The 24292-nt window shown below is 34.8% G+C and overlaps 1 protein-coding gene across 3 annotated transcripts in view; it reads right to left on the minus strand.

Annotated features, from left to right (window-relative positions):
- MIS18BP1 (MIS18 binding protein 1) overlaps positions 1–24292 on the minus strand; it is a 46832-nt gene that overhangs the window by 10289 nt on the left and 12251 nt on the right. The window contains exons 4-12 of one of the 3 annotated variants that reach the window (XM_013055860.2): positions 19053–19126; positions 17313–17443; positions 14952–15039; positions 13839–13996; positions 13126–13277; positions 12561–12657; positions 9204–10071; positions 1122–1294; positions 211–371 (exon numbers count right to left, since the gene is read on the minus strand). In XM_013055860.2, coding sequence (XP_012911314.1) covers positions 211–371; positions 1122–1294; positions 9204–10071; positions 12561–12657; positions 13126–13277; positions 13839–13996; positions 14952–15039; positions 17313–17443; positions 19053–19126 — 1902 coding nt within the window. Of the gene's footprint in view, positions 1–210; positions 372–1112; positions 1295–5213; positions 5917–9203; positions 10072–12560; positions 12658–13125; positions 13278–13838; positions 13997–14951; positions 15040–17312; positions 17444–19052; positions 19127–24292 lie in introns of those variants that run through there. The other 2 variants (XM_045069093.1, XM_013055864.2) reach the window with 2 other exon arrangements.

Here is a 24292-nt window from a genome sequence, read left to right on the forward strand (position 1 = left end):
GCCTTTGCCTTCGGCTCAGGTCACGATCCCAGGGTCTTGGGATTGAGCCCCACATCGGACTCTCTGCCTGGCAGGGAGCCTGCTTCCTCCTCTCTCTCTGCCTGTCTGTGATCTCTGTCAAATAAATAAATAAAATATTTAAAAAAAAAAAAAAGGATGTAAAAAGTCAATATAAAGAAAGCAATGATTTCATGAACTTAAGACACTTACCAGTACTCTTTGATTCTGCAAAGGTGTCGTACTGAAAAAATCATCATGATCATCTTTTGGCAACTGTTCCAGAAAATCCCTCATTTGCTGCTTCCTTTTAAGAGTTCCCACTTTGGCAGTTATCTTAATAATTTGCTTCTTATCAGCATCAACTATCTTGCCTTAGGAGTCAGCAAAACATTTTGATAAGGATTTGGTAATTTATAGTAATGCTCTAAAGTTAACAGACTTCGTAAAATCTAAATTGTATATTTATATTAAGTAAATGCATCCTCTATTAATACATCTCCTATATAATAGAAGATTCTTTCTGTATTAGGATCTATGCAATATAATTAGCCCACAGAATACTCATGAAGAAACTACATAAGATCAGCCAGGGTAAGGTGGAAAAGGTCTTTACCCAGAAGGAAAGAAAGGTTACCTCCTACATTCCCTTTGCTGAATGCCCAATTTATTGATTTTGTAAAAAATATAAACCTTATTGAATTAGGACAGGGATAGAATATTTCCAAAGCATAGTATAAACTATGTCATAAGGCTTGAGCAGGAATGTGTACTCCTGGGGAATATGAAAAATTAATTTGAATTTTATTATGAATTTCTAGGGGACCCTAACCAAGTGGCCTCAAATTAGACTCTTAGAAAAATAAACCAGATACTGAAATCTCTGGATCTAAGTGGAGATTTTCTAGAATAAATTCAAAGCATAAGGCTACTAAGGCTACTATTGATGGGATTAACTATCTGCATAAGATGTAAAAAAAATTCAACAGATGATCTTTAGAATTCTTTCTAGGTATAAAATTTGGAGAAAATACCTGTAAGATGACAATACATAGATAAATGTATCTAGTGAGTGATTAGAAATCAATATTGAGAACTAGGAAAAAACAATTTACAAAGGTTACCATTTTGGCCTTTGGGACTGACTGTTTTTTTCTTAGTGACAGGTTTCTGGGATCCTTTTTCTCTTGGATCTTCCATGTATTTCCTCTGGCATTCTTCAGCAGATCGAGAACCTACAGCCATAGCTATATCTGACCAGAAACCAGGCTTGTGCTTTGGAAGAGATGCAAAAGCACTACAGAAGACCAAAACCAGTTAAAGAACAAGAAATTCAAATTAACAAAAACAACTTCCTGAATGGATACCACTAAACCAATGAGACTTACTGAGCTAAAGGAATTTTAACCAAAACCATTCTAGATAACTGGGAAGAAGAAACTATTCCTTCCATTCAGTAACTTACTTGAGTGTTTAAAATATGAAGATGTAATTTTACATATTTGGTATGTATCTTCTATTTTGTTGTATTCTATGAAACCTGAAATTCATCTCAGGTCTCTCAACATCTTTTTCCTAAGTCTAACTATCGGTGATCTGATCTTCTGGGGGACTCAAGCATGACTAATCTTACTGGTGCTAAGTATATTGGAGAATGAGTTCTTAGTTGCTATATATTCTCAAGTTATAAATTCTTACCAAAAAGTGTTATTCTTGCTCTCAATCTATCATAATTTACAGAATACAATATTTTATATATAATTGAGGGAAATAAAAATTGAAAGAGAAAAAAAACTGTCAATATAAGGTAGTCACCAAATTTAATAAATGAGTTATATTCTGAAAGTTTATTTGTAAATATTTAGAAACTGGTACACATATTTCTCCTCCCCCCCCCCAACAGATTTTACATATTGTGGTTAAGCTGACAGTTCAGCCAGAAAAGATCTCCTTAACTCATCAATTAACCTATACAGCATTATGCTGGTAAATTTTAAAAACAAGCCCTCTGGGGTTAAAAAGTCCTTTATTCATAGGGTTTTTGCCAATTTCTATATGGTAAATACCTCTATTGTGGCTGATTTTAAGCTACCAACATAATGTCCCTGAATGTGCAGTAAGAAATGTGTGATAAGACACAATTATACAGGATTTCCACGATATAGATATAATTGATGTAAAGAACCTTAAGGCATAGACAGTAATAATAAAATGCAGTAAAATAATTAGGAAATGATGAGTTTAGGGTATTACTTAATAAATTAATCTAATTGTAAATCTATACAAATCAGCTCTTGTGAAAGGACAAGTTGACTATAGAATACTACTCTCTCCGTGCATAAAAGGAAGACAAATATTTACAAGCATTAAACACTAATGAATGCTCCACTTTTTGCAGTTAATTATTCCACAGGTGTTCTAAAGTGAAGAACTAAAAGGAATGGAAGGCTCAGGCTTCCCTATTGTGTACATAATTAATTTGCAAGTATAGAACTGCCAGGACTATTTTTCATAATAAAAATAATTAATGCATTTAATTACTCTAAAATTAACACATCTCTACTTTATCCCAGATAATGTTAAAAAGCAAATATAATGTAACTCCAATCCTACTTAAAACTTGCTATTATAGATAACAGGGAGAAAAATATAACTTGCGTTTATAACTCACTAGCATAAAAACCAAAGTATTTACTATGACTTTCACACTGTTGTCTTTTTTATCTTATTTTGTATTGTCTCTGCCCTCATTTTCTGTACTCTGATCATTTTGGCCTTCTTTCAGTATTCGTAAATACGCTTTCTTCCTTTCCACTTTTATTCTACTGTTTTATTTAAAATGAACTTATCATGAAAATTTGGCTTAAATAATTATTGTCTTTCAGATCTTAGTTCAAGTATCTCCTTAAGCTAAGTCAGATTACCCTGATATACTTTCATAAACCTCTTAAGAGTAATTACTTCCTAACTAGATTACAAGCGTGATGAGGAGTACAAAATAGTGGGATGCAACTAAGAATCACTTGAGGAGGTTACATCAAATGTACAAGCAAGCAAATGTTATTAAAATAAGCAAATAGATTCACAGACTCTACCCTTAAAGATTTCAATTTAGTAGGTTTACGTGCCAACACTTCGAATTTTTCAAAAGATTCTCAGGTGATTGTTGTGCTATGCAGTCAGGATTGGAATTACTTTATTTTCTAAGAAGCATTAAGTATTATACCTAATTAAGAAAGAATCATTATATATAGTTAAGTGGGATAGTAGGAATAAGTGATGATAAAGAAAGGTGACAGGAAGGAGTGACTGACATGTGAGATAAAATTTGAAGGATGGATAAAATACAACAGGTGAAAATATGGCAATAGTATTTGCAAAGAAATGAAGATGAGGAGACAGGACGCCAAGTTAGGGAACAGAAAGTAGTGTATTTGTAGTATGGTAAATTTCAAAGGCATGGCTGGGATTAGAGCTTTGGGGAAAAACAAAACAAAACCAAAACAAAACTAGAAAAGCAGAGCTCAAACTCAAGCATGCCATCTATAAATATTTTAAGAGTATGCAGTATAGGCATCTTAACATTTTTTTCCTAAGTTAACATAGTAAAATTGTCTTTTTGGATATGGTTTATGAATCTTAACAAATATAAAGACTTGTATAACCATGATCACAATTAGGATACATAATAGTTTCATTACACTGAAAAAAATTCCTAGCGCTTCCTCTTTGTGTCCACTACTATAATAACTGGCAATCATTGATGTTTTCTTAGTTCTGTCTTTCCAGAATGGAATTATACAGGATGTAACCTTCTGAGCTGCCTTTTTTTTTTCTCCCCATTCAGCATGCCTCTGAAATTCATTCAGGTTGTTACATCATCAGTAGTTCTTACTTTTTATTACCCAGTAGTCCATTCATTCTAAGAGTGTACCATGACTCATTTATGTGGAAAGTTCCACAGAAATCAACAGAGAGGAGCTCTACAAAACCACCCCATAAAGTTGTTTGTGAACTTCTGTGCTCATACCACAAATTTTCATATCTTTTCATTTCTGTTCAGTTCAGTATCTTTTCTCCCCCAGACCTCTTTCTCTTTGACCCATGGATTATTCACAAGTGTGTTATTTAAGTTTCAACTGCTTGGAAATGTTCCTGTTAGCCTTCCTTTATTGACTTGTGGTTTAAATCAACTATGGTCAAAGAACAAACACCCTACGCATGACTCCAGTTATTTTAAATCTGTCAAGATGTTTTTATGACCTAGTCAACGTTCAATCTAGTGAATGATCCACCTATCCTTGGAAAAAAATGTATTTTTCCCCCTATTTTTGGGTAGACTATTCTATAAATGTTGATTAGATAGTTGGCTGATGGGTGTTGTTCAGTTCTTCTGTAGCCTTGCTAATTTTTTGTCTACTAGTCAATCAATTGCAACAGAAAAGCATTTAAGTTTCCAACTGTAAATGTGGTTTTACCTCTCTTTTCAGTTCAGTCATTTCCTTTTAGTTCTCTGATTTTGATTCATGTATGTTGAGGGTTTTTTTAGTTAGATGCATATATATTTAAGATTGTTGTTTTTCTAGTAATTAACATTTCTCTAATTTTGTAATGTTCTTTATCCTTGATAATTTTCTTGGCACTAAAATCTTTGACAGGTTTTAGTATAGCCACTTCAGCTAAGAGTTACCATGGTATTTTTCTATCTTTCCACTTGTAAGTTACCTATTCACCTCTGAAGTTCTCTTACATGGCAATACAGCAGGGATTTTTTAAATTCATGCTGACAATCTGTCTTAAATGGTGTGTTCAGACCACTAAAATAATTATATTTGGATTTAAATAATTTTATTAGCTGTCTGCTTTGTTCTGTTTTCTATTTCTCTATTTTTCCTTTTCTGTCTTCTTTGGATTAAAATTTTTTTTAGTATTATATCTATAATGTATATTTGAAAATACCTCTCTATAGTCTCTTAGTAGTTGCTCTATGGATTACTACAAACATAATCATCTACTAAGAATCAATATTTTACTGCTTTGAGTAGAACAGAAAATTTACCATAAGTCTCTTCATCCTTTCTCTCTCTATATTGTTGTTTTATGTATTAAATTTCATATATTCAAAATTCCACCATACAATGTAATATTGGCTATCAACCAGTAAACATTCTAAAGAATTCAAGAAAACAGTATGTTGTATTTACCCAGATAGTTACCATTTCTCTTATTCCTTCATTTCTGATATTGACTGTCTCCTTCATCATTTCCATTCTGTTCCTGAGCCTATCTACTAAGTTTTTTATTTTGATTATTCTATTTCCCAGTTCTAAAATTTTCATTTGAGCCTTTTTGTCTTCTGTCAAATTTTCTGAATTTCTGTTCTTTTCAAGAATGGTTGCTTTTAGTTCCTGGAGCTTTTTAAAAATTTTTGACTAAAGAATTCTGTGCCTTTATTGGCCAAACAGGCTACATGAGAGGCATGAAGCAGGAGGAGTAGATGGCTCTGAAGCCAGGCCTGCAGTGCTTCACAAGCTTGTAGGTGGTGAAGAACTTGCTCAGGTAGTGGCCAATCATCTCCCGCTTGATTTCCATCTGGTTGAAGGTCTTGCCACTTTAGACCCCCCCACCATTGCCCACCATCTTGGGCATGGTGATCATGTCCTGCAGGAGCACCTCAGGATTATGCCGTGGCGGGGGAGCTTCCTTCTTGGTCTTGCACAGGTGCTCCAGCAGTGAGTATGGCTTCTCCCACAAACTCCAGTTTCACCTCCGCTGCAGCTAGGCACCATACATCATCTGCAACAACCTCCTAGGACTGTATAGCAGCTGGTCAAGGTCTGCGATGCCAAAGGTGAACTTGCAGAAGGTGTGCTTCTGCTGTTCCACGTCCACCATCTTGTCAGCTCTTGGGAAAGCCTCCTGGACAATTTTAATACACCTGCTTCAGAATCTTTTCAGATAATTACAACATCTGTGTCATCTCAACATTAGCTTTTTTTTTTTTTTTTAAATAAATCGAAAATTTCCTGTTTCTCTGTATACTGAGTAATTCTGGACTATTTCCTAGGCATTTTGAAATACTGTAAAACTTTTGGTCATGTTTATCTATGCAAAATGTTAATGTTTTTGTTTTAGCAGGCAATCTGGTTGTAACCTGAGCTATAAATTCCAGTCAGTCTTTTGTGGTAGTAGTTTCAGTATGTTCTATTTTTAAAGCTTTGCAGTGCTATTAAAATATCCTGTGTGGGGGATACAAAGTGGCTGGCTGGCTTAAAAACTGGGTGGCACTCTACCTCTCAGTTCAGTTGTCAGTCTTGGGTATACAGTTTAGTATCAGATCCTCACATTTGCAACTTAGGGGTGAGTTCAAAAGTTCATAAACAACTTTATATAGGGTTGCTTTCCCTAGCTCCTCCCTTTGCAATTTTAGTTCCTGGAGCTTTTTAAAAATTTTTGACTAAAGAATTCTGTGCCTTTATTGGCGAAACAGGCTACATGAGAGGCATGAAGCAGGAGGAGTAGATGGCTCTGAAGCCAGGCCTGCAGTGCTTCCTGTTTTTGGTTCGCTTTAGTTACCCAGCTCTGCAGTACACTTCATACAACTATCTTTCTGCAGTGCCAAGCCCAAAGAACAGAAAGAGAAAAATGCCAACACAGGTAGCTCTACCTTTTTCTTTCATGACCTGAGCTGAAGGCAGACACTTAACTGAGACACGAAGGAACCCCAGTTGCCCTCCCCTTTTGAGACCTATATGTAACTGGAGGAAGGTTTCCCACTTTCAGAGCTTTAGGTCCGCGTGGGCCCCACATGCTGCTGTGATTTTCATCCTTGCAGGATTACATGGGGACTGTGATGTAAGGGAAAGGAGAAAAGAAAAAGAGAACTGGGGGACTACTTCTACCGTTGCTGAGTGCTAGTAGTCCCTTTTCCTTCTCCACAAGCCAGAAGTGGAGGGCTTTTCTTTGAACTCTTAGCCATGCCTCAGTGCCCACTTCTACATTTTAAGTGGCCTTAATCTAGGTTAAGGAATACCAGAAGGAAAACTAGAATTACGTCCTCACTTCAGTGGTACTTAAAATTCTAGTCTTTCCAAACCAGCCTGCTACTATTTAGCTTCTTGAGTCAACAAAAAGCTGTTCCATGCATTCTGTTCACAGTTGCACACAAAAAAACATTAGAATGTGCTTTCCTTATCTTTTTGGGAACTGGAATCTTAATTTCATTCTTAACGAAATTCTTAATTTCATTAAAATAATCATAGATGAAATGGATATAGAGTAAAGGTTGAAAACCGTTATGATAACAAAATGATGGGATACAGCTGGAAAGGATAATTAAAGTAGAAGTACTGTATGCTGTCACTGCAAGACAGAAGGATCTCTATATAATTTGAAGATTAGTAAGAATGCAGGGCAGGTTTCTGATGTTAGAAGCACAGCATTACATTACATTAAAATTAATCTGGAGATACATAAAGCAGATTACACAGATGCAAACAACAAAGTAAAAATACAAAGCTACTTCCATAGTTCAGGCAGGCATAAGGAGTCTGAAAGAGTAGTGTGAAGAGAAAGAGTGCAGATGGAATGATCCTGTGGAAAAATCTATAGCTCCTTGAGAACTCCTCTGATTTAAAAACAGAATCAATAATGATAAAGTTTAAACACAGTTGATGGAAAGAATTACATTTTCAAAATCAGGAATGTCAGGCCAAGTAGACTGGCAGGGGAAAATAAGTTTAGTTTTTGACATATTATGTTAGAATCTCTGTGAGATTTATGAAGAGATGCCCAACAGGCAAAGGGAAACACAAATATATATATATTTTAAAGATTTTATTTATTTATAAGAAAGAGAGTGAGAGAGAGAGACAAGTGGGCAGAGGGTCAGAGGGAGAGAGAGAAACAGGACTGGGAATCATGACTGAGCCCAAAGCAGATGTGTAACCAACTTAGCCAACCAGGTGCCCCATGGGAAACAAATCTAAATACAAGAATTCAGGACTAGGGATACAAATTTGGGAATCCCTGTTCAAAGAGTAAAGTTAGAACTATGAAAGGAAAAGATCACTGAAGACTAGATTATCTTAGCAAGAAAGCACCCAAAACAAAGGACTTTGGAGAAGAAGGAAAATTCTCTGCCTGAAAATAAGACAGAGAAGGAACATTTAGGAAAATGAAAGAGAAGGAACATAGCACAGAGATTTCAAGAACAGTGTTTCAAGAAGGTAGATCTGAAAATGAATTCCAAATATTACAAGGTTAGGGAGCACTCAAGCAAATGAATCACCGATCGTGGTATGTTTCTATCTTTTCTCTTACCAATCACATCTTCCTTTCTTTCTACTAGATCATTCCCATTAGCTCACCACCATACTCTGAGTCCTCTTACAAACAAATAAGCAACCAAACACACATCTTCCCTTATATTCACACTCTTACCTATTTTTTTGTTCCCTAACACTGACAATTCTTGTGTTATCCACTTAGGTTGTCTTTACTCTCTCATTCACTCTCCATTGTTCAACTATGCTCTAGCTTCCAATGCTACTGCACCATTCAAATTGCTTGTCAAGTCTATGTAGCTAAATCCAATTCTTATCATATTTGGTTTATTAGCAGCACTAACCATGAAACCGTGGATGGATCACCTAATTTCTCAGGCTATTTCTACTTTGTAAATGCAGGGGGAAAAGACCATATTAAATAATCTACAGGTCTGAATTCAGCTTCAAAGTTTTGTAATTATAAATTTAACTAAAAAATATTTCTAAAACTATAAGAGCAGCATTTCTCTGTTAAAGTATTTTCCCCACCTTAATAAAATTATATAAAGTATACATGGGATTACTTTATATGCATGTTCAGTGTGAAATGACAACCACAAGTTACATAGTCACATAGTTACTCTTTTCTTGAGGGGGAGGGTAGCTGTCTTGAAACACTAAATGGGAAAGAAAGGAAGATTAAATTTTTTTTTGTTCATATGGAAGCTGTGGCCAACTATGGCCACAAAGCACATAGTCAGAAGTTATCTAGATTCTCCCTCCATTCTTTGTATAAATTTCTCTCCATGTGTTTTTGGATATCTTCCATATTAATGATAAGAGGTCACTCTAATCATCAGCTCTTTATTGGAATTTTTACATCTTCAACTGTTTTGTGGCCACACTAGATATTTTAAAAAGTCAAATCTAACTACTTACCAATGAAGTTTCTGTAATTCCTTCTCATTCCATTCTTCATCCTGAATTATACCAGGAAAACATTCAAAGGAATGCCTATTTGTCTCATTAGAGCCCATTGCCTCAATAATTGGAGACTCCTTCCTAATACCAGCTTTCTGAAGATTTTCTTTAGCAGAACATCTAGCTTTCTTTTGTTTGATATAAAATTCACTTTCACTTTCTTCAGTTTCAGATTCAGAAATCACTGGGATTTTCCTTGTGGTGGTTCTTGTGCTTTTCCTTAGGTGAACCACTGTTTCTTTGGTATTCCTTGCTCTGGTTTTCTTAGCAATTTCAGCTTTCTTTCTAATTCGCTTTTCTGTTTCGCTCTCTTCACTAGACAAATCTGATGAAGACTGATGTTCATAAAATGACATAGATGCCTTTTTGGTTTTCTTCAATTTTGGTAACAACTTTGTATTTTTCTTAAAATTGGAGGTGACCATCTTTTCCTTTTTAGGATGAGATATTTTGATTTTCTGGTTGACAGTGAGCAAATCACATTCATTGCAATCTTCCTTGTTTTTATTTTTCTGATCTACACTATACTCAAATGCATTTTTGAAAATCTTTGTGGGCTTATTGATCAAATGTACAGTTCCATTTAAGTCTGTTTTACTTTCTTTCTGATGATTTGGCTCTGCAAAATCTGTTACTGCTTTAATGGTGCCACAGGACAGATTATACTTCATGCATTCTTGTTCTATCACTTTTTTAGACTTAAGTGGTGTCACTAAAATATAAGCTTCCTTCTGATTAAGAGCCATACATTTTCTTTCTTTGTCTGAGGAAAACAGCTGTCTTGAGGTTAGAATGTCAATGGATACATTCGATTCTTCAGTTCTCTCTTTAATTTCATAAGACAAAACCAAATATCAAAATCTCAAATTAGCTACAAAATAAAGCACAGAATTTTTTTTCTAAAATAAAACACATTTTTTCCCATAAACTCCAATGTACACATTACTGTCATTACTAGTCTTCCTGAAGCACCAGTCTGTTCATATTATTGCCCCTCAATTATAAACATATTTTTTATACCAACCAGTCTGTGACTTCCTACAGTCTACTTAGTGTACACATAAACTCCTCTGTCTGGCCTTGAATGTAGTTCTGACCTCTCACTGTACTCAAATCTGACCTATATTCTTTGTCTACTGCACCACTATTTCTCCCAATTTTCTTGATTTTCAATTTTCACTATCATTCTACTTGGAGTTTTCTTTACTCACAAACCAAATCACTACTTGTTTTAATTCCATTCTCTAATCCACCTCATCCACAAACTTTGTCTGATTCCCTCAAGTGAATAAAAAGTTCTCCTTCAAATTTCCTGAATACTTTTAAATAATATGTTTGACAATGTACCCTGCATTATAAATATACAAACTTGTCTTATCTTTGAACTAGACTGGAAAAAAATCCTTAATAGTAAGAATTTTATCTACATTTTTAGATTTTTTTTTGTTGTTGTTGGGAGTTAGTACAGAGCCTTTCACATATGCAGTAAATGATAAATATATATTAAATCAACTCTTGAGGTAAAATATTTAGGTGACATAAGAAAGCCACTAGTGTTGCTAAAACTTTACTAGGTATATAATTCCTTACATGAAATGCAAGCTATCCTAGTTAGGGGAATAAGGAACTCTATATTTCTGTGGCCCCATTATCATTCCTAATGGTGGCAATGGAAACACAGTTTTGCTGAGTTGTCCAAACTCCATGAAGCATTATGGAATAACAATCAAACCAGAACTTGGGAATCTTTATTATACTGTGTCACTATTAAGGAAAGCAAATTAAAATAAGAGAAATTATCCAATTGCCATTATAAGTAATATATACAAACAATAAACCATCACACCAAGCATCATAGTGAAATACTGCAACAACCTACACATATAATGTACCATTTTACAAGATGAATGATAAAATAAAGACTGATGAGTAATGTTGGATGCTGGGGAGAAAAGAAGCCACTAAATTATAATTCATGAAGAAGTGGTACTAATTAAAAGTAATCAAAGTTTTTAAAAGTAATCAAAGATTACTAATTAAAAGTAATCACAGGCGCCTGGGTGGCTCAGTGGGTTAAGCTGCTGCCTTCGGCTCAGGTCATGATCCCAGGGTCCTGGGATCGAGCCCCGCATCGGGCTCTCTGCTCAGGAGGGAGCCTGCTTCCTCCTCTCTCTCTCTCTGCCTGCCTCTCTGCCTACTTGTGATCTCTCTCTGTCAAATAAATAAATAAAATCTTAAAAAAAAAAAAGTAATCAAAGATTTCTCAATGGATCATCTATCTTCCTAATGGAAGTGTTTTCTTTTAATTCCTCACAAAATCTGACTCAAATGTTCAACTGGCAATTTGAAACTTTTAAGCTTTCTAATTTTAAATAAAATACTTCTATTCTGAATATTTTTATTGATTTTATTAAATAATCTGAATAAAGATTCATCCTATTCTGGATACTTTAACCTAAGTCACATGATCCTGATAGTCTTTAAACATTTAATAAATGTTCTTCACTTTCACTTCCTTTCACTTATGAAATAAAATAAAGATGCTACTAAGCTGATGGATTTAACTCAACATGAAATCTGAAAATTGCTAATGTATAGAGAAAAGACTCTTTAAATTCTGGTATGCAGGATTTCAAAGAAATCATACTGAAAATCGACACACATAGCTAAATGATGGCATTAATTTCATAAAAAAATTCATAGTCTTTAAACATTTCTTTTAAATGTAAACCCAGTAAAGTTATATCACCATGAACATTCCAAAAATCATATTTAAAATAATAGCTTTGTTATTTAAAAAAAACATTATGGGTGCCTGGCGGGCTCAGCTGGTAGAGCATGTGACTCTTGATCTCAGGGTTATCAGTTTGAGCCCCATGTTGGGTGAATAATTTACTTTAAAAAAAGAGATTAAAAAAATAAATAAATAAAAATTATTTAATATCTAGATTAAGTAAGGGAAACCTACAAGTAAATATGGTATGTAAGGTAATAGATTATTTTATTATGCAAATTATGTTTTATAGAAAAACCATACTTTATTGTACATCTAAAACTAGTAACATTGTATGTTAATTATGGCTCAATTAAAGAAAAAAACTGGTATTCTGAAAAAACACCAAAAAAGCCCCTGACACTTATAACCATTGTAATACTCATTTACCACTTTAGATTTGGAAATTTTGAGATCACTTTTACTATATATTTAATATAACTTTATTATATATTTAACATAATATTATATAGTATTATTATATTAAAAACATTTCAAATAAGAGTTATCTGCTTATTATAAAATCAATAAAGATATAATACCTTGCTTCTGACTTTTAATTATCGTTTCATCTGCTCTTTCACAATTTTCAAGTTTCTTTGAAGACAAGTTTTCATATTCTTTCTTCCCATTTAATTCCTTCAAAACAAAAAAAATAGCTTTTTATTTTAACAACTACTACCTACAAACAGGACCTCAAGTATTTTCATAGTATGTATCAAGCATGCAAATATCTAGGTACATTTAGTTCTACAAATTTCATTAATGGAGGCAGTCAGAAACTCATTTGCCAGAGCTTGAGTTTTGGAATCACCATGTGGGTATCAACTATCTTAGATATTTCCTATAATGATTTAATACCCATGATATGTCAACTGCATATACAAACACACAAACAAACACAAACACACTTTATTTAAGCATTACTCTAAAAGCTAAACTTTGTTTTATTGACTTCACTTTTCCAACGAGGCACGGAGAAAATAAGTATCAAGGCATTGTCAAAGCTGATATTTAACAGAATTCATGATTTCTGATTTGGTCCTGAACAATTTTAGTAGCATCACACCACCACTCTACATATCACAGTGTACAGTAAAAGCTTACCTCATTAGATAAGTCATTTCCTCCTCCATTTTGAAAAGTATTATTTACATGGTCATCTGGGAGCCTTAATGGTGGTTTATTTTGGCAATTACCATGGCACACGTTTAATTCTGTGGCTCCTGGCAACCTACTGCGCTTACTATTTTTCACTTCTATGTGTACAAAGATGGAGATATTAACAAATTATTAAATAGAAGATAAACTGCCTTTCCACATTAAAGAATTCACTTTCAAGAAATGTTATCTAGAAAGAGTAGTAAATTAATGTTCATACTTTTTTTCCAGCAGGAGGGAGGGTGGGATATGAGGCAGATTACAGTTTTGGCAAAGAGGTGACGCAACAGTTCTGTTAGCTACCTTATAGCAATGGTCACTCAAAAAAAACATGCCATTCCCTCCATGGAAGCAAACTGGTTTTGTCTATTAACAAAAATGCAATTTGATATAAAAATATAGGCATTTGTAATATAGGTCCAAGATGGGTTGGTAACCTAAATACTTAAGTCTAGGAAAGTGAAAGAAAATCACCTTTCATTGCCATGTTTATTAGTGTTCTTGATTCTGATGAACTAAAACATAATATTTAAAGAAGTAAGCAGAGAATAAACTGCACTGTTTTTCAAGTATTAAGAAATAAGAATTTTAGGGCAGTGCAAGTCAAAAACTAAATACACTATAAACAGTGTAGATTTAAAAAAAAAAAGCAAACATACCCAAATGACAACAATCAATGTCATAAGTAGTGCTGGCTTTTTGGAGGACATCTGTTTGGTTTTCTCTCACATCATTTTTTGATGATTTTTGTATATCAGGGACAAATCTTCCCACTTTCTGTTTTTGTCTGGCCTTTCTCTCTTTCTTTTCACAAGCCCTAAAAACAAGTATAGCATTTTTCCTCTAATATTTGTTCTCAAAAAACAAAAACAAAAAAACTGAACATATAAATAAAGTCCCTCAGATAAAGCTCCTCCCCCAGCAAAGATTAATCTTACATTATTTAAACCTTTGACTTCTACCTCTTCCCCCACAAAGAACTGAAAGACAGCACCTTAAAAGAATCATAAAACCTTATAAGTGTTTACTACTCTATGCTCTTTCATTTTCTACTTAAGCTAATATTGTAAGAAAATTACAGGACAATTGCTGACAGTTGCCTATTTCTGGAAATAAATTTTACTGAAACATTGCCACATTCATTCATTAAAGTACTGTCTACGGTTGCTCTCCTGTTACAAAGGCAGAGTTGAATAGTTGATAGCAATATGCCCATAAAAACACTTCCTATCTGGCTCTTCACAGGACCATCCCTCCACCCCAGCACTATAAATTATACAATGGTACTGTGATTAATTAACTTATATCACTGTATCCCCTGTGAGTTCCTTTAATGGCAAGAATTAATAAAATTTTCTTTGCTTTTCCTGTGCCAACACAGTGTCTGTTAAGCAACTGACAATAACTACTGATGGAATGAATGAAAAAAGACCAAGAACTTAACACCCATGTTTAATAGCAACATCCCTCTTAAATGGTGTTTGAATGAGGATGCTCCCTGAAATGTCAACGGTATTATTTTCCTCTTAGATTTATTCCATATGACAGAAATTCTAGTAAAGTATTACTGCTTTCTAAAAATCCAGGATTAGAGAGAACTTTAAAACTAGCATTCCCTGCCCCCCCGAAAAACAAGTTAAAACCAATTTAATTGGTTAAACAGATATATTTGTAAAAGCCCCCCAAATTTTATACCTAAAATGGGTGCATCTTATCAAATATAAATTATATCTTAATAAAGTTAATTTTTTAAAAATTAAGAAGTACTTTACCTTAATTGTTCTAGAAAATTATCAATATGCTCTTTCCATTTTTCTGGAAAGCCAAACATAAACTTCCTTATGAGATAATTTGGATATCCTATTTAACAATAAACAAACAAAAATTATCTAAAAGCTAAGAATTTTAAAGACATATCATTGGTTCATTAGATCACTGAAAAAACATACACTTATTGCTCACTTTGTGCTAGGCACTGCCACAGACATTAAGGATTCAGCAGCTAACAAAACAAAAATTCCTGTCTTCATGGAACTTGACTTTTAGTGTGAAAGAGTAAGCAAACCAATAAATAAACATCTTGTTTGTTAGATGGTCACCAATGCTATGGAGAAAAATTAAGCAGTCAGTCAGCAAAAGGATACTAGTATACATATGCTGGGGGAGGAAGAGGGGTGCAGCATTTTTAAATGAGGTTCTCACTGAAATAGCATCATTTGAGTAAAACTTTGAAGGACATGAGGGAGTAAGCCATGTGGCAATATGGGGTTAAAACACTGGAAGCAAAGGGAACGAAATAAAAGGCTATGAGATAAGAGTGTGCCTGGCCTGATGTAAAAATTAGTATGGTTGGAGAGAAGTGAAAAGAAGTTAGTACTAGGAGACTACTCAGAAGGGAATAGAGGCAGTAGAGGAACATGGAAGATGATAAGGCTTTGGGGTCATTTTATGGGCCTACTCTTTTACTTTGGGTAAGATGGAAAGCTACAGAAAAATGTTTAGCAAGGGAGCCACAGGATTTAACTTGCTTAAAGAGGACTGTATTAGCTGCTATTTTGAGAAGTCTCTGGAAATACAAGTGAAGAAACAATGAGACCAGTTAAGATTCTGTAATGATTCAGATAAAAGGTAAGGGAGGTCGGGACCATAGAGGTCAGCAGAGGCCTGGCTTCTCAATAAATTATAGAGATAATGCCAATAGGATGTACTGACCCACTAAATGTGGGTGTGAGAGAGACTGATTCAAAATGCCTCCAAGCATTCTGGCTAGCCACTGGTAATAAGGAAAGAGGGGGAAGACTATTAACATTACCTAAGCAAATTAAGCAGATTATAGGGAGAAGACCAGGTTTTAGACATACCAAGTTTGAGATGCCTGCAGACATCCTAGTGGAGATGTCAAATGGGCAGATGGAAAATGAGTTGAGTGGCTTGGGGAGTTTTTTTGGTAAGAGATATAAATTCAGCATTTGCTTACCATATAGATGAGATTTAAAGCCTCAAAGAAATAAGCACATCATAGAATGTATATACAAAGAGCTAAAGTCTACTCCATATTTAGAGGCAAAGAAGAAAGAGCAAAATAAGCAAATAAACTAAGAAGGAATAGGGAGAAAGGCAGCATGAAAATCTGAATACAGTGATCCAGAAGGCAAAAAAAGAAGTATTTCAAGGAGATTAAGTATGAATAACTATGATAAGCAGATACTTGATTTAGCAATGTGGGGGCCATTGGTAACTCCGATAAGGTCTGTTTGGTAGAGAATTGTGATTTAAGGCACGATTAAATATTTTTTTTTTTTAAATAGGAAAGAATTCAAGGAATTAGAATCTTCTGAGCTGTTTTTGCTGTAAGCAGTAGCTGACATAAGTGGGGTTAAAAGGGTTTTTGTTTTTGACAGGATAAGGGAGAATTACTGGAGTGATATCCCTGAGTAAAAGAGGGAAAATGGAAAGTACGGTACAAATGGAGAGGTTGACACATTCATAAACAAAAGCAGATACATATGCAAGCAGGTCAACAGATGTGATGGTAAACTTCTCTTCTGATTGTTTCTATTGCTCAGGTGCTCCCCTCCCTCACCCAGCACCTCTACTGTGAGAGGAAAAAAGGAGGTATTGAAAATTTATAAAAATATGCAATAGTCATCAAGGAGGATGGGAGAGTGAATGCAATAGGGAAATGTGGTAAAATACCAAGAGACCACAACTTGTTGCTGGTAATCACAACCTTTAAGATACTCAGGTATGTTTTTCTTCGGCCACATTACTGTGTGCAAGGCATAGACAGAAAATTAGATAACAGGACTGAGGTTGTGCTGGGCAGGTTCAACAAACTAGGAAGCTAAATTATAGCTTTATAAAGCAGTTTCTCACACAACAACATTTCACTTGACTTTTTAAAAATCACTGAACTTATTTAAACTGTCATTAAGGGTGATTAAATCAGAGAAAAATAGTCAACACATATAATAAATAGTTTTACATAATGTGGACAACTCTGTTTTAATTTTTTGTTTTGATTGATCCATAATTTTAAAACACTTAAGAACAACAAAAAAAAATAGGTATCACTGTTAGGAATATGGTTAATTGATTCATTTAAAGTAATTTATAATAATGACAGTCATTACCTGCTTCCTTCATGGAAATCCGATCTATCATCCCTTTTAATATGTAAATATTGCCTGATAAAGTCCTAAGTTTGTTGTGCTTAATCCGTTCTATAATGACATTACTGTGCCAATATATGTTAGTGATGTCTCTAGGAGAAAATTAAAGGCCAAAATATTCACATTTTACATATGTAAGTATACAAACTTATAATAATAAAAAGTAATAAATTTGCACTCTACAAACATTTAGCAATATTATCCATTTAATTATAAACATCTGAGGGCCAAACATTGTAGCAGAATTCAACTGCCTGGCTAATGTGATCCTCAGAGTATGTAATAAGAAACTACTGTGGCCAAACCAAACCACTAATATAAAATTTATCATTAGCAAAGAAGCAGGGGCCTTCTCTAAATGGTGCTGACAATGCCTGCAACTTCATCTTAAATGATGCCAAGTTTCTGAAGAATGTTTTTCTGTCCCTCTCCTCAGGGACTGAGCTGTTAGCTTTCATGCAGTTACATAGTTTGGATTCCCCTAATCCTGTGAGTACTTTTTGTCTTTTTACCCTCACTACCCATCCAAGTATTTTTACCTTCCTTTCTGAAAATACCAAAAAAAGAGTTCCAACTGGGTACAGTGATCCTGTGCTTTTTTGTTTCATTTTACTTAACAGTTAAATAGCACTCCAAAAGCACTGTTCTCAAGTCTCACAAATATTAACTACTTTAATATTCAAAATAACCCAAAAAATAGGTAATATTATTATTATCTTTGTGCAGATGAAGAAACTGAGACTGATAAAGGATAATAGTGCCCATGTCATATAGCTGGTAAGGCAGCTGGAGCGTGATTCCAACAAAGACCACCTCTTTGACATTAAGGACATTGGCCCAAGACAAGCAGAAATAGAATGGGCAAGACAGATTTTAAATAAGTAACTTACAAACTTCTAGGTGAGTACCCTGAACAGTGATATCTTATTTTATGACAACTTTTATTACAATTTTATTTTAACCACTAAGAAACTGGTCTTTAAAAAGAGAAAATGGTGCTAATAGAGTAGCAAAATTAGGCAAAGTCCACTCACCTGATGACGCTTTTGCTTTAGGGAGAACCAGAGAGTGCCAATGATTACTTAATGTGTAGTTGTATGGCAAAGTGTTAAATAATTCTGATTCCTTTTCTGGATCAGTAATTTAGATCTGGTTGTCCCAATTTAGATGTGAGAATCTGGACTGAAATGCATGTAGTAAATATTAACTACCCATATATAATTAAGCAGAGAACACCAGTCCACTTAATAGAAGCTCTTTAAAATATAAAGCATCATGAGGGGCACCTGGATGGCTCAGTGGGTTAAAACCTCTGCCTTCGGCTCAGGTCATGATCTCAGAGTCCTGGGATCCAGCACCACACCGGACTCTCTGCTCAGAGAGGAGCCTACTTCCTCCTCTCTTTGCCTGCCTCTCTGCCTACCTGTGATCCCTGTCAAATAAATAAATAAAATCTTAAAAAAAAAAAAAAAAAAGCATTGTGTATACAAATTTGAGTTGTTACTATTCTAAAAGGAACTTAACAGGCGAAAACAAGAAATCTGGTTATAATCAACATGGCAAGCTTCTGCACAGTCCTTTTACTTTTCTGTCTTCAGTTTGTAACCCTGTTACAAAGTCTTTGTTTTGTAGGAAGATGCATCTCCTTCCAGCTCTTATATACTTATAAATTTTATTAAAATACTGAAATGTTATACTTACGTCAATTTTCCTTCTACACATATAGCGGTATTATTATTTATGATTTTAATCATCCATTCCTGTAGCTGGACCACCTATCAGCATAAAATGAAGTATATATTTCCTGTTACTTGTAGCAAAAGCATTACAAAATCAATTTACATCATATAAAAAGAAAAAACTCACATATTTAGTGCTCATCTATGTAAGAACCACATTCTATTTTAAATAATAACAAGGTAAAGACTCTCATATACAATGAAAACAGAAAAGAGGAAGATTAGAAGTTGTACTGCATAATTTTTTGTCCAATCCAGAATCAGTTCTCCGTCAAATATTCTTATATCAAATATCTCAACCACTGAAGAAAAAAAAAATCACCTAAAATTCTAAGGTATCCATTAAAGACAAAAGACCTGACTTTTATATGAGTCAGCTGTGTAGTATATACTCCACCATCATTCTTATCCTAAAAAAAAATAGCATTTTTCTTTTTTCTGCATATTTGGTTTTGAATTGCATTTAATTTTCTTTAAACTACAAAGGTGATTGCTAATAATCTATATTTCACAGCAGTCTAATCCAGAGCAAATATCTAAACAGCTCAGAGAATTATTTTAGGACAAAATCCTACTGTAGAGGAAAATTTCTGTGAATGTCTGTGTTGAGAAATTGCTTCTACTATGTAACAACACTAAACTATTTCTGATGAGAAATTCAGCAAAAGTCATAACTAATTTGAGTAGCCATTTAGTATACATACAAAAAATTATAAATTTATAAAGACAAATTCTTCTGTGGTAGTTTTATAGCAAGTCAGAAAAAGATGCTAAAATGAAAGGTCCTTCTATTTATTCCACTTTTCCTCAGTTATGTTTATTTTTATTTTATTTTTTCCTCAATTATAAACAAGCAATGAAATTCCTTTTTCATTTTTAACACTTGGATATTTGGAACTATCTAAGATAGATCAAGGACAATCAGATGGAGATGATGTTAAAAACAAAAAATAAGGGACATCTGGGTGGCTCAGTCATTAAATGTCTGCCTTCAGCTCTGGTCATGATCCGAGGGTCTTGGGATGGATCCCTGCATTGGGGTCCCTGATTCACAGGAAGCCTGCTTCTTCCTCTCCCACTCCCCCTGCTTGTGTTCCCTCTCTTATTGTGTCTTGCTGTCAAATAAATAAATAAAATCTTCTAAAACTATTTAAAAAAAATAATACTAGGCAACGTTCCAAGTATTTTAGATTCAATGACTCAGGTTATCCTTATAACACTAGGAGGCAGATAATGTTTTCCTCATTTTATAGATAAAGTAACTGTAAAGTCAAATTAAATAACTTGCCCATGTCACACATAGCTAGTTAGGGGCACAGATTGGTTACAAATCTGGGAATTCTGGCTCCAGAATTTTGTACCATCCTGCTTACATAAAATATCAAAACGTGCATTCATGCTCATTCAGCATAATATTCTTGACCTGTACTATATGCCAGGCACTGTTAGGCAGTAGGATTCAGCAAGAAACAAAATGGCTGCCCTATTACAGCAAACACTGGTGTGTGTGTGTGTATGCTACTGTGCGCTCACAGGGGCTGAGGGGTGGATGTGTAGAAGCAAGTAGAGTGGTGATGGTTATATCCAAACAAATGGACAAATAATGTCTGACAGTGATAATTATAAAAAATAAGTACAAGACATGCTTACTTAGATATGATAGGGAAGGTCTTGGAACAGAAAACTGAGTAAAGTAAGGGACAGGATATATGGGTTACCTGGGAATACATTCTTCCAGGCAAAGGGAACAGGTACAAAGTCCCCAGATAGATAGCACAGAGGGCACAGCAGCTTGAATAAGCAAGAAAGCAACAGAGGGGAGTGAGAGATGAGATTAGGCATGTCAAGGACTGAATTATGTAGAGTCCTGTAAAAGATGGTAAAGGCTTAGGGTTTTCTCTTAAGATAAAAAGATAAAAAGTTACTGGAGGATTCTGAGCAGAGTGGAGACATGACTTAATATTTTATGGAGTTACTGGGTAGAAAATGGACTATATAAAGATTCTGGCAGGGCACCTGGGAGACTCAAGTTAGCTAAATGTCAGACTTTTGATTTTGGCTCAGGTCATAATCTCAAGGTCATGAGATCGAGCCTTGTGGGGGCTACGTGCTTAGCGAGTCTGCTTAAAGATTCTCTCTCTCCCTTTCCCTTTTCCCCTGCTTGTGCAAATGCTCTCTTTTCCTTTAGGGTAAACAAAAAAATCTTTGAAAAAAAAAAAAAGGAAAGGAAGGAAGAAAAAAAAATAAAGAAAAAATGGTGATTCTGGCTGTCTGAAAAACAGAATGGAGAGAACAGCAGGGAGCAAGGAGACCATTAAGCTATTATAGTAACCAAGATTTTATGGTACCCTGGTTAAGGTAGTGATTGAGTATTGAGAAGTGGCCAGATTTAGGACAGAAGAGCCAACAGGATTTCCTCACAGTCTGGAGTGGAGTATGACAGAAAAACAAGAGTCTCAAATGAATCTGAAATTTTAACCTAAGTTAAAATTTGGGGGAATGGTATTACTATGTACCAGTATGGGACACAGCTGAGAGAAATTTTGGGGGAAGAAATCATTTTAGACATATTAAATCTGAGATGCCTATTAAATATCAATGGAGAAGTCCTATAGACAATTGAATATGTGACTGTGGGGTTTAGGAGAATGTTCTGGACTTGAGATATATATTTAGGAATTATCAGTAAAGAAATGGGATGTAAAGCTACAGCAGTGGATAATCCAGTCTCTAGAGTGTGTGCAGGCACTAGAGAATCAGTTTCAAGGACTGATTCTGGGGAATTACAGTATTATAGATAGTGACAAGAGGAAGCAGCAAACTGGAATGAGAAGAATGGCCAGTGAGACAGTAGAAAATCAGGAGTGAGGTATCATGGAATTCAATAGAAAAAAACAATACAATGTTTTAAGAAGGATGTTTTGATTCAGCTGTGTTAAACCCTTGTCTGCAACAGAATAATAAGAAATAATAATTACTGGTTTGAGATCACTGGTGAACCTGAAAAGGGCAATCTTCACAGCGATTTATGAATGCCCAAAGTAGAATATATTTCAGAAAGAATAAGAACAAAAACTGTGAATATATATACCTCTATCAAGGTGTTTTACAGTAAATGGAAACAAAAAGATGGGGTGATAGTTGAAATGGGATAGGGAGTAACAGGAAGGCAGACTTTTTCTTTGCATTTTTCTTTTTTTAAATGCAGGCCATGTTTCAGCACATTTATATGCTAATGGAAATTTTCCACAAGACAGAAAACAACTGAGGGGATAATTAGAGGGACAAAGTTCTATAGGTGGTAAGAGGAGGTGAATTGGCCTTGAAAAGGGAGCACAAACTGTTCATCCATTATAAGAGAAGGGGAAGCAGAATACGTGGATAGAGCAGCCGGGAGATTGGTGGATTTGGTAATGGGAACAGGAGGTTCAATAATTTGGGAATTGGGCTTTCTCTCATTCTAATAAATAAATAAATAAATAAATAAAATCTTAAAAAAAAAAAAAAAGGTTGAGAATGGAAAGAAAAGCAATAGAGTCCAACAGTTAAAGGGATGGTTAAAATGATGGGACCATGGAATCTGTAAGGTAAAGAGCGACATGAGGAAAGAAGAGCACTTATGGTCTAAAGGATTACCTTAGTAAGGTGGAGTATTCATGGTGAGGGAGAGGGAAGAGTGGTAGGGGTAGAATGACCTGGAAAGGCAGGAGTTTGTGTGAGCAGGATTATTGAAAGTGAGAATCTGGAGAATGTACTGGCAAAGACAAGGTATGAGTATGACTAGGGTAGACGGTAATGGTTAAGGGAAAGGTCATTTAAGATCAAGAATTCAAGGAGGCTGGATGGATCATCTCTATGGATGTCAGTGTCACCAGAGTTGATGACAGAAGTAGAAGCAGAAGAAAAATTAACAGGCGTTAAACGCTTTAATGGTAATGCAAGGTTATGACTAGCAAGTTGTATTATATAGGACTACAAGGAGTTTCAGGGAGTGATAAAGTTACAAGAGCTATAGCACTTGCTTCAAAGAAGGTGGGAGGGGCTGTATTAGAGAAAAGGAAGGAAAATGGCCTGAAATAGTAATAAGGAACAAAAGAGATACATTCTATCATCTTTAGGCCCAACAATATGAGATAAGGGAGAAAAAAGAGCCACTATTTAAGAAAAGAAGCTGTATTTTGGTTAGAACAAGGTTAAGAAATGTTCACAGAAAATTGAGAATTTTAACATTTTGCTGATGATACACCTTGAGTTCAAGAGGGTACAATGCAGTGTTTGGAGATGAGAGACAGATTGGGTCAGAATTAGGGCATGTACAGAACTGTATACAGGTAAGAGTCTTGGAAGGCTTGGTCTTCTTGTAGTAAATAAGATAAACAACACTATAGCAATGACAGAATTAGTATGTGGGATCTCTCATTACAGTTGTCTTCAAACTTTTTGATCAACCCACCTCATACATTTTTAAAGCAACATCCAAAAATTTTCATCAAGTCTAATATTTGCAAATAATGCAATTTCCAAAGAATACATTGACATACAGAACTATAAGTGTTACAGGGGCATCTCGGCAGCTCAGTTGTTTGAGCATCGGATTCTTGATTTTGGCTTAGGTCATGATCTTGGGGTCCTGGGACTGAGCCCCACATTGGGCTCCACACTTAGCAAGGAGTCTGCTTGAGGATTCTTTCCTTTTCTGTCTGCAAAACATCCCCACCCCTCATGCACACTCTCTAAAATAAAATTAAATCTCAAAGGAAAAAAAAAACCAACCCAAAACTATAACTATTACATCACACTTCCAACAGGGGGCTTGAATTTACAATTTCAAGATCAAGAGTTACATGCTTTACTGTGCCAGCCAGGTACCCCTCAAATTTAACCCACTGAGCCATCCAGGTGCCCCAAGGTGCCCCTCAAATTTAGATGGAATTTAAATACCACTATCATTCTTTAAAAAATTTATGGACAAATCTTTACCAATTGGAAAATTTACATTGCTATCTTTTTCCTTGAACTTATTTTCCATTCCACTTCTTTCAGAGAATTATCCTAATGCATCACAGTGTGATAGCCTGAAGTGTTTTATTGATCACTCTATATTACTTTAAAATAGGAAAAATTCTCAAGATTTCAGAAGCTATAACCCCCTTCTATTTTAATTGCAGTTAATAGTGCTCCAAGAATCAGGGGGAAAAAAAA

Source organism: Mustela putorius, unplaced genomic scaffold (genome assembly GCF_011764305.1).
Source record: "Mustela putorius furo isolate JIRA1106 unplaced genomic scaffold, ASM1176430v1.1 tig00000129_pilon_pilon_pilon, whole genome shotgun sequence".
In the NCBI taxonomy this organism is placed as follows: Eukaryota; Metazoa; Chordata; class Mammalia; order Carnivora; family Mustelidae; genus Mustela; species Mustela putorius.